Source organism: Mya arenaria, chromosome 17 (genome assembly GCF_026914265.1).
Source record: "Mya arenaria isolate MELC-2E11 chromosome 17, ASM2691426v1".
Taxonomy (NCBI): domain Eukaryota; kingdom Metazoa; phylum Mollusca; class Bivalvia; order Myida; family Myidae; genus Mya; species Mya arenaria.
The window spans coordinates 41,439,894-41,455,356 of NC_069138.1; the positions used below are offsets into that span (position 1 = coordinate 41,439,894).

General features: G+C 33.5%; 1 protein-coding gene across 10 annotated transcripts in view; it reads left to right on the forward strand.

Annotated features, from left to right (window-relative positions):
* The first annotated feature begins 100 nt into the window (after positions 1-100).
* The window catches only part of LOC128222800 (adenylate kinase isoenzyme 5-like), a 48,345-nt gene continuing 32,982 nt past the window's right edge, over positions 101-15,463 (forward strand). For 3 of the 10 annotated variants that reach the window (XM_052931917.1, XM_052931919.1, XM_052931921.1), the window contains exons 1-14: positions 102-272; positions 909-1,128; positions 3,695-3,826; positions 4,779-4,877; positions 5,632-5,807; positions 6,431-6,544; positions 7,754-7,892; positions 8,192-8,338; positions 8,713-8,823; positions 9,709-9,819; positions 10,995-11,170; positions 12,024-12,137; positions 13,002-13,193; positions 13,459-13,473. In XM_052931917.1, coding sequence (XP_052787877.1) covers positions 213-272; positions 909-1,128; positions 3,695-3,826; positions 4,779-4,877; positions 5,632-5,807; positions 6,431-6,544; positions 7,754-7,892; positions 8,192-8,338; positions 8,713-8,823; positions 9,709-9,819; positions 10,995-11,170; positions 12,024-12,137; positions 13,002-13,193; positions 13,459-13,473 — 1,806 coding nt within the window. In that variant the 5' untranslated portion in view covers positions 102-212. Of the gene's footprint in view, positions 273-908; positions 1,129-1,337; positions 1,386-3,694; positions 3,827-4,778; positions 4,878-5,631; positions 5,808-6,430; positions 6,545-7,753; positions 7,893-8,191; positions 8,339-8,712; positions 8,824-9,708; positions 9,820-10,994; positions 11,171-12,023; positions 12,138-13,001; positions 13,194-13,458; positions 13,474-15,463 lie in introns of all 10 variants that reach the window. The other 7 variants (XM_052931918.1, XM_052931920.1, XM_052931922.1 and 4 more) reach the window with 5 other exon arrangements.

Here is a 15,463-nt window from a genome sequence, read left to right on the forward strand (position 1 = left end):
AAAACTCATCTAATAAAAATCGTATAAGTTTGAAATGGTTCATTTTGGAACTATTTGTTCGACCTGATATTGGGAAGTTCATGCGCTTGTTTGTTGTCCTTAACTACAAAAGTTGTCAGACTGCAGGGTCAACTATTTTGTGGCACGTTTTTTAGCAATCAAGCAAAATTCCAGCCCAGGAACAGGTATTCGTTAGGTGCCGTAGTGGCAAGATGACGACGGAAGACGCTAAAACGTATCTTTCAAGGCGAGAGATCCCTCGCCTTTTTGAGGTGAGATTTCCGGTGTTGTTTTTTTCCCTGAAGTTGATAAGTAGTTCAACTCATGCATGTTTAATATAGTGGGAAATCAATTTATGACAACAACATTACTGTAGGTCGTTACCACAAATGTGACTTAGGATTGAAAGTTTTCTTAGAAAAATAGATAATATTAAATAAGGGAAGCCAGTTCGATTTAGATGCTCTATTATGTAATGGAATCTTATAGCAATGTTTCAAATTAAGTGCTATCTCATGTTTAATTCATTAAAGAAATTGAATTATTTATGAATGTTCAGTTTACCGGTAAATGCCATATAAAAAATCTTTATATGTCCAAATAAGTAAAGTGCAATATTGTATATAATGAAACAGCTACATGTACTTCGCAATATTTGATTCTTTGATTAAAAAGTTGATCATTGGCGATTTGTAAAATCAGTTTTTCTTGTTGTGTTATTCCTAGTGGACACATTTTTCAGAACAGTTAAAAAATCAATTAAAAAATAATGACTTGATGAGTGTTTCAGAATTGTCAGGTACATGCAGTTAAGTTTAATTATTTACAGCTTTTGTTTAATTATTTCCATGTGAAATAATGAATGAGAGAGTTAACAAAGTGTTTCATGGTTTACATGGTACTTTCAGAGTCTTATGACTGGCTTGATGTACCACAGACCCACAGATCACATCAAGTACCTGATTGACTGCCTGCAGAAAGTACATGACAAAGGCCAGGAAAACATTACATGGAGTTCTTTTGTGGACATCCGACGTACCAAAACTCCCCTGCCCCCAATCTCAAATGGCCAAGTTAGGCCTGGCTCAAAGGGTGGATCCAGACCATCATCCAAAACCAGGGCAAAAGGTAATTGTCTAAAACTGACCTCTGCTACGTCTAAGATATAGAGTTCAGTGCAACCATATTTATATTACCTCTTTGTACATGTATGAATTGATTATGTTGATAATTAATGTATATTTAACTTTTAAATGTAATTAATTCCTTATGTGTACCTATATATCGAAAACTTGTATTGTTTTTTCATAATGTATTTTTCGGACTTGAATTATTAGGGGAAGGAAAGCATGTTAGAATTACCTCGTTTGTTCGGTCACTTGAAGGTAGAAGTTGTGCCAAATTAACATATTCACATAGGTTTCCGCATGATCAAATGTGTGTCTGTCTCAACTTAACTTTATCATAATTAATTAATGATTTCAAATTGATGTAAATGTTTATTAATTTTAAATCTTGATTTCTGAAAACAAATGTTTTTCCCATATTTGAATTTAAAACAAAATTAAAAGCTTCGGGTCCATCTTATGAAAGCGCATATTGTATGGTCACTTTTTTGAATTAATATGTCTGAGTAGTTTTACCCTCTAGGCAAAGTGTATATGTTTTTGCAAGTAAATCTTCCCAGTTGTATTGTGTCACTGATTAAAAATGAAACAGAAATTCTTGATATAACAATATTTTGGCAGACAATTGTTTTTAATATGACCCAAATATTTATGTGTTATTAAATAAACTGTTACTATATATGAAAAAGTATTTAATATTTGAGGGAAGAGCAAAGTACTATGATAACTCATTTGATTTCATCTCTTGCATGTTATAACTCACATTTTCTATTTAACTGTAACATAATCCCTCTAACATTGAATCAATTGAATGCAATTCATTGATACACATAATTTCACCTTTCAAACGTAAAAAGTTCAGATATTGAACTGCTTTTGATTTTGAAATATGGCACTTGTGGATGACCTAAAAATTACCTACTTGTTATAATGACCTTGTTTTGAGTTTGGAATAATAATAAACATTATAATTAATGCATATTGATTTTTTTATAGAAAGGTTCAATAAAAGCTTGAAAGTATTGTTATTAATAAAACAGTAGGCATTTCGTTTGATGCTGGTTACACTTAACTGAACATAATGTTAAAAATATGGGCAAGTGTTTGGGTAAAATTTTGCCTTGGAAACATGATGCCAAATAGTAATACTTTGTAATACTTTTTAATGTTCATTTAGTTTTGGTTTTAAACTTCTGACCTTAGATGATGATTTCATTGATACTAAATTGTTTAAAATTGCTAAGTTGCAATATTAAATAATTTCATTAGTCTTGCTTAGAACTTCTTTCTATGATAAAGTGTTTTTAACCATCACAACCTACATGACTTTTCATATAAAAACCATAATAACAGTGTGTCTAACACCTTCTACTATACTTTATGAAGCTTTAATGCCCATACACTAATTAAGGATGATCAGCATGATAATCAAGAGAAAATAATACAGGTATTGATTTCCTCGGAACTCTCCTGATGCCTGGAACTGTTAACAAATGATGGAATTGTTGATTGCATAAAGCCACATTAGAAACCATTCAATGATGTATCACCACAGATGATTGAAAGATTTAGTGATAGAACATGTCTGTAATGAAGTCCAAATTGGTATTATACGATGTGAATTCATAACACAATGGCACATGCATTTAATTTTATTTTTTCTCTCATTTTAAAAGCATTGACTGTATTTTTTAATCGCGAGACCAAATAAATAATCTGAACAAAATCAACAAGTACCCGATCCTCCTCTATACAACATTACACATTTTCTTTACAACAAAACTAATAAGCCCCTTTAACAGTGTTACAAAATGACTTTTACAAAAACAAATTACAATTTATAACTAGAAATTAAAAAACAAATAACAATTTATAACTACAACAATTTATAACTAGAAATTACCGCCCCCCCCCCCCACACACCCCTTTATGACATAACATAATTAATTATCTTTATAATTACAATTTTACCCCCTTTACATCATGAAAAAATGACTTAACCTTTATAACTACAAATATTAAAAATGTCTTATCTTTTCAACTACAAATTATCCCCCTTTACAACATTACAAAATGTCTTATCTTTACAACTACAAATTATCCCCCTTTTACAACATTACAAATTGATTTATCTTTACAACTACAAATTATCCCCCTTTTACAACATTACAAAATAATGACTTCTCTTTATAACTTCAAATTACCCCCTTCACAACATTACAAAATGACTTCTCTTTATAACTACAAATTACCCCCCCCTTCACAACGTTACCAGATGACTTCTCTTATAACTAGAAATTACCCCCAAAATGACTCATTGTTTCATTGAAACAGTTCACCAGGTAGAGTATGTTTTGCTGGAAACATGATTATTATGTTTTGGCTCATTTCTTTACAATTCCACAAGAAACTCCTTTAACAACATTCAAGCTTACATATCTTGACAATGCAGAGAAAAATATCTTATCATACTATTAGAATTGATGTTTCTTGACAATGTATCAGGCAAAACAAACATAATTTGGTTATATCCATTTTATAGCATATTTATTATTGCAAATCATTAGAGAGAGGAGAAAGCCCCACTGATGTTTCTTCAGGTGATTTAACAAATGGTCGAACAAGTCCCAAGAGAAAAACCCCCTCCCCTGTCGACAAGGGGAAGGATAAAAAACGAGCCCAGCATGGGCATGTGAAAGGTTTGCCACAATGTTGTATAAGTACTCAGTAGTCCCTTTAGAGCCAGTCATCGAAATTAGACTTTTGGATGAACAAGCTGAAATCCATATGCTTTCGCTTGGCATCAAATTTTAAACAAGCCCTGCTTTATAAAACCCTTATTTGAACAAGACTGGAAAGTATTTAACCAGTGCAGGGCTTGCGGGCTTGTGCTAATTTCGACCACTGCTTAGAGTGCTTGACTGCATATCACTATGAGCACCCTGCGTTTTTATTTTTTAGTTTATTTACCGTAAATAAAGTTTTTCTTTTTCTTTTCTGAAGCAATGTTGTAACCAGCTCCTCACTTGGCAACTTTGGTTTATTGACAAAACCTTATCCTCATTATCAGCATGCATTTGACTTTGTGTGCACATTTTGTCAATCTCTATGCTCTCTACATTTTTGGAAGCTTAAAATCTATTTCTTTAGCTTTGCTTTTGTATAAGGTAGCATGACTCGTCAGAAGCACATAAGTACACAGAATTTGGGTTTCATTTATTTGATTAAGTGTTTATTTTGTGTGTTATGTCAACAGCTTATGCACTTTTCCCCACATTTATGCTTTGTTTGAATTTACTTTATTTTTTTGTTTCCCATTGAAATATTTTGTTAATGTTTCTTATTTATTATACTATAAATGGTCATAAATTGAATAGTAAACATAGTTATATATCTGTTCAAAGACAGTGTGACTTTGATACTGTCAGATAAAACTATAATCATTAAGTATTCTGTTTAAATATCACAAAATTGAGGAGGAGATATTCATAATTCAACCTAACCTCTCTATGCTTTGCTTTTGCGTATAGTTTGTTTATGGGTAAATATCAATAATATAATGCTTCGAATAATGTCTTTGTCCGTGCCTGTCTGATTTTTGTGGATTTTATATTGTGCCTTTTTTGTTCATATTTGTATGCTTGATTACAGAAGACAAACCAGCAGGTACAACGACGTCTCCACTTCCGGACATTCCCCGCTCCAGCGAGAAAATCTCCCTGCCCGACATTCCAATCGTCCTTGTGTTGGGTAGGTGAATTTACCAGTATCTTGTTTAACATTTAAATGTTTCAAAGAATAATTATGAGCACTTGTAGGCTGTAGCACCGTTAAAGTAAACAATGGTTTTAACGTAATTGTTGTTAATTTTCAAATTGCTACTGCTCTGGAAGTTTAATGGATACACTTGTGATCTGCTGGGTTTCTAAAAAAGTGTGAGACAATAGTTTCAACTCTACTTGTTTATATTCAAATTTCTGAGCACATCATCAAGTATCATTTCAAATATTTCACATTTACAAGCAGTGATTTTTTTTTTTTGACATTTCGAAAAATACAGAATCAGGCCAAAATAGCTTATATAATGGATCTGCATTTATCAAATTGGGAAAAAATTATTAATTTTTTGAGAAAATGGACATTTTCTCGCAAGGGGAAACAGCCTTTATAAGGCAGTAAATTGCACCCTCCCAAAAAATCACTGATAAGTGAACAACAATGAGGTTAACACCATTGTTAACTTCAACAAATTTCTGAACAGTCAACCCATGTTGTTCAAGAATGTAATGTTGGCCATTGCACTAGTACCTATCAACTTTGTATGAAACTTGGTCGAAATGTTCACAATGGTCATATGAAATAATGGGTACATTTGTTATAATGCCTTTACTACGTTCACATGTAGTGTTAATGCTTTAGATGCTTTCAGAAAAAAAAAGACTTTTGCTCCCACCTGCTTTGCTGTTGTCTTAAACATCACATCATACCCTTGTGTAACTTATAGGTGCCCCGGGGTCAGAAAAAGACAAGCATGTGGATGAGCTGCTCAAGCGTTACTCCGGCTGGAAGCACCTGAACATGGGTTCAATGATACGGGAGGAGATTGCCCGGCGTGGGGATGCTCACGCCAAGTGGAAACTGACCCGCGACCTCATGAGTCGCGGGGAGGCTGCACCCGAGGTATGCAGTAGATTGCTTGAATTTTGCAAGGTTTCATTTTTGCTAATATTTGAGATTTGATCCGTTCCAAATTCAAAACTTTGGGAAATGGTTATCATATGGAAAACCTACAGAGTATAAGAGCAGAATTTAAGTAATAGAACATTGTCTAAAAATATATATTTATATCAGGAAGCGGCTCATAGCATCATTGTTTTCAAATACTAGACATTCCTGAAAGGAAAAAAGTTATGGCAAAGGAAAGATCTTTGAATTTAAAATCATCAATTCAATTCTATAGTATGCATGGCTGTTTTTATTATGCAACATAAATGATGATCTACCTGGCAACCTGTTAGTCTAAAGATATTGTTATATTAACAATACAGTGTCACTGCGGCTCTATTTATAAAGACACAAGGGATTAATGTAATGAATAAAGAACAGAAGAGACAAAAATGTCAAGTTTTTACCATAAACATTTATCACCAATAAACAAACTAATGGTCTCTGCCATGTTTTCAACAGAAATCCTGCAATCTTAACAAAGACATTAAGGTAAAAAAGCTGTTTTTTGTTATGGAGATATTTCATTCTATCATTAATGAGTATCATCATTATGATAATTGTTATCCATTTTACAGGACATCACAATAGAGACCCTGCTGTCCACGTTGAAGTCGTGCAGCTCGGCGAAGGGTGTGGTCATCACAGGGTTTCCCCGCTCCATGAAACAGTCCGAGGAGTACAGCAGGGCGGTAAGTGGTGAACTTTTACATGAACACTATAATAAAAACATTCCTCATTTTTGTTATTCATTTTTTTCAAGCATAAGATGACCCATAAATTGTTGTTGTTTTTTAATTTGAGACTGCAATATACTGTGAACCAAAGGTACAAAAGTATCCTTTTTTCTTTCTTTTTTTACTCATAAAAGTTTTGTTCAGTTAGTAAATATTTGTCTATTTTTGAAATGTTGTTAATTTTTCTTATGATTAGCACTGTAGGAAACTGTAAATATTTGTTGCTATGGTTTCTTCTCTGTTTTGACTTGTTAAAAAGGCTGGTTTGAAGATTGCGATTTAATCAAGCAATACTGAGCATTTTTAAGGATGCTTACAGACAGCTTACACAAGGGTTAAATAACTATTGATCTGACTGTCTTGTGAAGTGCCCATTTACTGCATTATGGCTTGCCATGCCACAACTTAAATTATGTTCAAATGCCATATTAGTGACATGAGATTAAAATGACTGCAATACTCAATCAAGTCCAGATATTAGAAGAATTAACGAAACAGAGAGAGATACAAAAAGTCCTGGTGTGATACACTAGCTCTTGGTCAAGAGACCTCTTGGTTCTTTAACATGCTTGGTTTAAAGCACCAATACATGAGTTTCAACTTTCCTGGGTTTAACCAGTACTGAGTACAGAATTTTCCCAGAGCTACCCTTTTAAATCCAAGCGCTAGGCAGGATAGCTACTGGTACCACATTTGAATGTCTTTCGGTGTAACATGACCAGGGTTTTAACCCACGATCTTTCTCACCTAAAATGTAGCTCTACCACTGAGCAATCGGGGCACTGCTACAGTTATATCATCTTTGCTTTAAGTATAAAAAGGGAGAACACTCTGGTACTGTCTTCAATATTTAGGAAGACTGCTGTCCCTTTATGATTCTCAAGGAATTTATCTGAATAATCAGGCAGCTTATCTTCAACATATCACATTTAAGAAAAGTCATCCATCCTTATTGTTGACTTTTAACACTTTGGTATTCCCTAAATCTTCTACAAACTTTAACAATCCTGTGTTGAATGTCTCACTTCTAGATGAACAAGCCATTAAATTCTTTGTGTTAAGAAATTAAAGCAAGCTGTTTTATTTAAAATTTTGAACAACCAGTGTCAGGCTTTAAGGCGTTATGCTAATTTTGACCACTTATTTCACCTTTCTATCGGACAGGTGTCCCGTGTGGATTGTGTGTTCATGATTGACTGTGATGAGAAAGCAGCGCTGGATCGACTGTTACTCCGTGGACGAAACTCCAACAAACCAGAGGACTCGATGTCTGCAGTCACAGCAAGACTCAACTACTTCAAAGGTTGGGACAATGCCTCATAAGATTTAAATGACTTATGCGTGTTATGTTATATAAAAAAGTACAAAACTATACTTCACTAGTTTTGATATAGTACCATATATTTGTAATTCTATTATTCATGATATTTGTTTAATTACTTGCAGACCTTTTTCATTTAAGTCAACTACTCAGTGCATTTGCTTTTTTATTAACCATTTAAACCCTATGACATAACCTCCTATAACTCCAGTGATATTTCAACTATTTGATTTACCCATAATTTATAGTGATTTTAATGAGATCTTATATCCCCTTCCCAGCACACACTTTGCCTGCGGCCAAGGTCTATGATGACCAGGGCAAGCTGGTTGTGATCGACGGTGATGGCGGAAGTGACATGGTCAAATATGAGTTTGGGAAGGCATTTGACAACCTCTTCTTCACAAAATACGGTACCACAGAGTTAGGTAGGTTTGTGTGATGCGTTTGGTGTATAAAAGGCAATATGTCTCTTAATGAAAACAAATGTTGATGATAAATGATTTATAATTTTTTGTTAACAAGAAGTTATCAAAAATAAGCTCGGTGCATCCTGTGCTTCAGTTTAAGAGGAAAACCAAAAAGGTTCTTAGTGACATGAGAAAATTTCTTCCTCTCGATTACTGTTACAAAAAAATGTATTACAACAATAAAGAGTGTAATTGCACTTTTTTTCTAAAAAAATTGACGCCTTATTTTATGTTAATTTATTTCATTTATCTGTCATATTGTCAATTAAATTATGCTTAAAAAAGTGTGAAACTGCTATCCATTGACCAGATGATTTCTTGTTATTTTTCAGGACTCCGTCCTGTGGCCTCTCGGGAATCTAATCTACCAGATGCAGCCTCATACAAGAAAGCATTTGAGGAGGACAAGACTGACTCGCTGGCCAGGGAGGACAGCAGCATGGGTGAGGGGACAGCTTTTATTCTGATGGTCATTCAAGTAAAATGACTAACTGTTCTGTAATTTAAATGACTCTGTAGTGCATACATAAAGCAGGTACCGTAAATGTTCTTTACATATGCATGCCCTAATAGATGGGTTCTTTTGGTGGGTCTATATTTCAATTCTTGGACTTATCAACACTAACCTTTACTGTGTGAGGCGATGGGTAATTGTGATGAGCATAGTTGGTTTTAAAAACTTCTGATTCTGTACATGATTCTCAAATTAAATGGAATTAAGGAAGTTTGCTTTTAAATGAAATTGTTTTTATTTAGTGTTTATTGTTCTTAAAAAGACACACATCCTTTGCATCTGAAAGGGCATAAAGGGTAAATGTTTTTCCCATCCAGGAAGCATGTTTGTTCGTGTTGTATTTAAATGAGACTTAGTACACATGTATCCAGAAACAACACAAACTTATATATAATGGCTTATAGCTGTATAACTTTAATAATTAGAATTTAATAAATGATTTGACAAAAATTATAAGCGAATGGACATGAAAGCATCAGCACTACACTCCATGCCACTATCTTTAACCACTGATGCAGTTGTTTTATGATTTACCAATTGCATTCTGTTTTTGTTTGTTTGTTTTTCTTAACAGAAAGCCACATTGTAAATATGATGTTGTTATGGTTGAACCCAACTATGTCATAATTTGTATATACCTTTTCTAAATAAAGATATCATTACTATTATACTGGTGCTCCTTCACCTGTTCATGAATTTTAGTTTAAAACAACCACTGCTTTAATAAGAAAATTCTTCCCTTATTTTTTTTTCAGAAATACCAAGTCAAGTTTGGTATGAATTTTGTTTATATGTCTTATTTTTGAATTACCAGATGCTGACAAGCCCTTGTTCGTGGGACAAGTGCCAGAGCCACCCACAGACGTCGTACCTGACACCGGCAGGAAACCCGGGCTTCCAGACAGTCCCATCATTTTTGTGGCAGGTAGGGGCCTTCTTATAGTCCATAGATAATCATATAACCAGTATCCATGGGCACTGTACCTCTTCCCAATAGACATCACATTTGACATGTGGAAAAATGTCTGGTGCAAATACAGTCTCATCATCTTTGTGGCAGCTAATTCAATCTAATGCTCTTTGCTCTGTCTGCACAATTTTGTATGTATCTGTTGACTGTCTATGAGAGATTCTTAATATGTTCCTTGGCGTAATATATTTTAGACAAGTCCCACAGTCATTATGTAGATAGCAAAAGATATGTTACTTTATCTTGCATATGCCTCTTTCAATGACATGGAACATAATGGTATAATACATGTTGATTATATACCACCAAGCAAGTATCAAGTATAACCCTTCTGTCGAAACATTTGTTATGCCCCTTACTTGGATAAACTGAGTAAATGGGTTTAATGGTGTACATGTAGCTACTCACACCAGAAGTCATGGGTTCTATTCCCACCAGGGGAACATTCTCATGGCACAGCACTGGGTCTGTGCCCACTTACATCTTGAGCCTGAGTTGAGTTTCAGCCTAAGTCAGAAAACTGAATTCTTAAATTCTTATTGTAGAAGTCAGATTATTTGTAAACACATGCATTATTCTTTTATCTTTGGTCCTATAAATGCATTTTTGCAACATAATTTAAATTTAGCTTCTCTTAGTTTGAGCCAGACTCTTGACGCTAATGAATACAGGCCCTGCATGGTTTCTACCTAAGAAACAGACTTGAGGCGGATTCATATCAGGGATCAGCTCCCTCCACAATCAAGCTAAAATAAGTTAGTCTAAACCAAATTGAGTAAAGCAGTTAAGCAAACTTTGCATGTTGTGAATTGTCAGCGCTTTTCAAAAACAAATAATTTTCATGTGTTTATTCTTTGATTAGGGAAAAGATCATGCATATTTAAACTCTTCAAGCTTGCAATTTATTCATGCTAAGAGAAGATGAACAAACAGTTAAAAGCAAAGCCACCTATAACATTAGCATAAACAATGATGCCATGAATTATTTTCAATTTTAAAAATATTTTTTTGGAAATATATACTTTTTTCAATTGAGAAGTAGGGGAATTTTGACCCCTGCTCAAAAGGTGAGAAAAGCCCTGATTGTAGTGCTTTACACATTGAAGGTACGATAAACTTTCTCCATTCAGGTGGTCCCGGCAGTGGTAAGGGCACCCAGTGTGCAAGAATCATCAAACGTTACCCAGGCTTCGTACACATCTCCATTGGCGACCTTCTACGGCAGGAAATCTCAAATAAGGGCACAGCCGATGAGAAATGGACCATGATCTCCAGTCTTGTGTCCAAGGGAGAAATGGCACCTGAGGTAAATGCAGCTCCCTGGGATTTGTTACACTAAAAAGTCTCAGATGGCGCAAATGGCGCAAAAGAATCTTAATCAAATATCTTAAATCTGTATTAACGTCACTATTAGCAACACATGGTTTTGTCAGCTTAATGTTTATTTTTAACACTGGCTTAATTTCTTATAATGTGGAAAAACAATGAATATATGACACTAGGAGGAGAGCAATTTATGACTAAGCATGTGAGTTTGGTGTGTGGTCACCAAGCCGGACAAGTGGGTTTAGTTTAAACACTATATATTTTACAATGATTGTGAAGAAAGCTATGATAGCTTATACTAAGTCACTCTCGTTGGCACAATGTTACGCGAGAGTGTGGTATCGTGTTGTGGGGTAAAATGGAGTACTCGGAGACTTGTCCAGCTGGGTGACAACTAACCAAACTCACATATGGGTTTCCTGTGGATACTTAGGTTTCCCGCACAACCAGGACCTCACACTCGTGTGACATTGTGCCAATAAGAGCGATTAATATAATGTTGTAATATCTTGTTTCACAATCGTTTAAAATAAACTAGTTTAATTGAGATATTTATTCCAACAGACCCAGAGAGTTACAATACTTATTGAATAATTAGATACAATAACAGAAATTGACTTAACAAACTAACAGAACAATCAATTGTGTTTAAAAAGAATTTAAACAAAATGAGATGGCATACTATAAGACGACTTGATTTGTATGCATGTCCCATCCGGGTAAATCTCATTCTGTGTATACTTCATAAACCTAAGGAAAACTACAAATATGAGTTAAAGAGTTTCATAAATTTTCATATAAATGCCTTAAAATGGTCCTATTTTACATTACAGGAGGAAACAGTGGAACTATTGAAGGCTCAACTCATCAAACACAAGGACGCAAAAGCATTTGTGGTCGAGGGTTTTCCCAGGGACAAAGGTCAGGTGGACGCTTTCAACAAACAGGTAATGAAGCTCATTAAATGCCAAATACTGTTTTAAGGTCATATATTTCATATCTAAATTGATTTTGTGTGTTTGGGTATTGGAAAACAGTTGCTCATATTCTGAACTTCAGTAATTCTGAATATATCTAAAAGTGTAATAAGAACCTACAGCATTGCGGATAATTGTTTGTTTTGTGCTCCAGTTATTCATTTAGTGAGCACAAATACCGGTAATGATATTTTAACAGTGGCTTAGGCATGAGTGAAATGTTAACTTTTGGTAATGAGGTGAAAAATTTTCCAATGGTAAAAAGCATTTTTTCTTTTTATTTCAAGCATATAATTCATTAAAGGGATGTTAAATTGAGAAACTGTGCCTCAAGTTTGGTATAATGAGGGCATATTGGAAGCAAAGTTTTTTTTCTTCGTAGAACTCAAACAGTTAGGTTCATTTCATTGTTCATTTCTTAAATTGATTCCTGCTCAAATGTCCAAAATAGTGAAATATTTTATTTTGAAAACTTCCAGTAAGGTTATCGTCTTTTTTATAGTCCACCATTGTTTTAATAAACAGTCAAAAACAACATGATCACAGGAAAAATAAAATCATTTATTGCAAATAAAAATTGTTAAATTTTCTTCAGCTGAGTATTATTAAGAAAAGGTTATCAATTACACACATTGGTAAAATAGAAGGGCAGAGAATGTTATGTTGTGTATGATTGATTAAATGATTTAGTGCTTCTCCAATCAGAGCACACTATTAAAACACAATATAACGACACCATAACCATCGTTCTGACTTATATAACAGTTACGTAAATATACTTTTCTCTGTGCTAGGCAAATGTAAATATTCATGAATGCTCTTTTGTCTTTCCAGATTGGTGGTCTAAACTTTGCCATTCTATTTGACTGTGAAGAATTTTACATGCAGAACAGGTTATTAAACCGTGGGCGGGCCAGCGGCAGAATTGACGACAACGCCACAGCCGTAGCAAACAGACTTAACTTCTATAAATATAACACACTACCCATCCTCAAATATTTTGATGATGCTGGAAAACTTGTTGTGGTGAGTTGAACATACATTTTCATTTCCAAAAATGTTTATGGTAAATGTTTTTCAATATCACCGTTTTATTACTACAGTATTTTCCATAGTAAAATGTGTCTTTACTTTTCATGAATTCTATATTCTTTTGATATAATATGCACAGGGTTATATGCATAGGTAGATATCAATTTATTGTATTGTCATTAATAGCAAAGAATTCATTGCTTCTTACGAATGTCTCATATGATTTGGCACAAGTAAAATATTCAGACTATTTTTCCAGAAAAACATTACGGATGTACGTATCTTGAAATTGTTCATTAAAGCTGTTATGTTTGTTTTGTTTTGTTATAAGGCTTCATGCAAAATAAAACGTTTTAACTCCAATTTTAACTAATTACAAAGCAGAAGTTTCTTTTATTCACTGGATATGTTATGAACAAAATTTGCTATTTTCCTGCTAAAGTACATGTACAGTCAAACCCTGTTGGCTTGAACTGTCAGGGACTGGCCAAACTACTTCGAGCCTGGGAAAATTTGACCCAAGCAGGAATGCAAGCATTCAATAAAAAAAAAATCGGTCCTTACATCTGATTCGAGTCGACGAGGAAATCGAGCCAAGCAAGTTTGAGCCAATAGGTTTAGACTGTATAATACAATACTAAGTTACAAGCTATTTTCAAATTTGTTGTTGTTTTGTATGAGGCCTGAATGTCCTGTAATTGTGTTGGTGTTCGTATGAACGCAGCCTTGGCTTAGCAAGTTTATGTGCAATTTGTTGACATATAGTGAAGCTTCATTAACCTGCAAGTATAGCGGCCATCTTATCAACATTAAAATATAGTAAAATAAAGAATTTCAGTTAAAATCAAGTGCCTGTCACACATTTAAACGGAAATTATAATGGCAAAATTAAAATAACTTTGCCAAAATTAACCAATAAAGTTATTAATTTTTTATAAATCAATATTTATCTGCTCAGAAATATCTCTTCCAAAAAACGAGCGTGTATTTGATATGATGGCGCCATTGAATAAATGTATTTGTTGCATTTGCTTAGCTAATCAACAAACAAATGACTGATATGTAGTATTGCTTTTGGTTTTCTTTCGAAATATAATATATACACATGCAATTAAATGCAGGTGTGGTAAAAATTAAATGCAGGTGTGGTAAAAATTAAATGCAGGTGTGGTAAAAATTGTTTGTTGTCAACAGATTGAGTTCCGATTTAGTGCTGAAGTCATTATTCATCCTGATTACTTTCTGTAAAAGTACATAATAAATGGTGTCGACAGAAAAGAAAACTATCATGCTTTCACAGTCATTTCTTAGAATATTCTTTTCATAAATGCTAGGCTTAGATTAAAAGGATTCAATTAAATTTTATTTTTATTATTTTGAAATATGACAGAAAGTTCTCCCTTTGTCTGAAAAGCGTTAGTAACACTATTGAAAAATGAACTGTGTAAGGCTTAGATTAACCACTTTCTGTTCAAATAAGTATTTGCCGGCTGCTTTTTGGTGTCAGTAAAATAACTCCATACCAACTAAGTTTAGAAGGAAATGAACGCTGCTAACATAAGACCTTTGAGTGAGGCTCTTTTAAAGAAATTTATTTAGTGCTTATCCTTTGTATGCTTTCTTTCAATGTGCTTGTTACCAAGATAGACATGGTCAATGAACATTTCATTATGATATTCTTATTAATCAATTGATTTTCTTGTATCTCTTTAGTATGATAGTAAGATAGAGCTGTATGGTATTTTTAATTGGAGCAAGTTATTCAGATATAGAGAAAAGATACGTACATGCCTGCATGTTTTAAAGCGTAGTTTGCATGTTGTTTTGTTTGGTAAATAAAAATGTTATATATTTACCATATTAGCTGAATTAGTTATGGTTGAGTAAAAGGTAGAACTTTTCTGTTCAACTATACCCCAGAAATGTATATATTGCAAAAATATGTTGTGATATCATTTCAAACATCATCAGTTGAATGTTTGGTGTGATATCGATATATTGTTTTATGCTTTATTTTCAAAAAAGAAGATCAAATATACCATATTAAAGTTTAGAAACATTGCTGTAAGAAATTAAATTTTTCCTATTACTTTTTAATCAATAAAACCAAATTATCATTCAATCATTTTGTTAAAAAATGCATGAGTTATTATGATTACATATCTATATTTTTTTCATTCGTTAAATAAACAATTTAATGGTTATTTAGGTTATGAACTCACAGTAAAGACACACATACTGGTTTCTACCAGGGAAACCATACT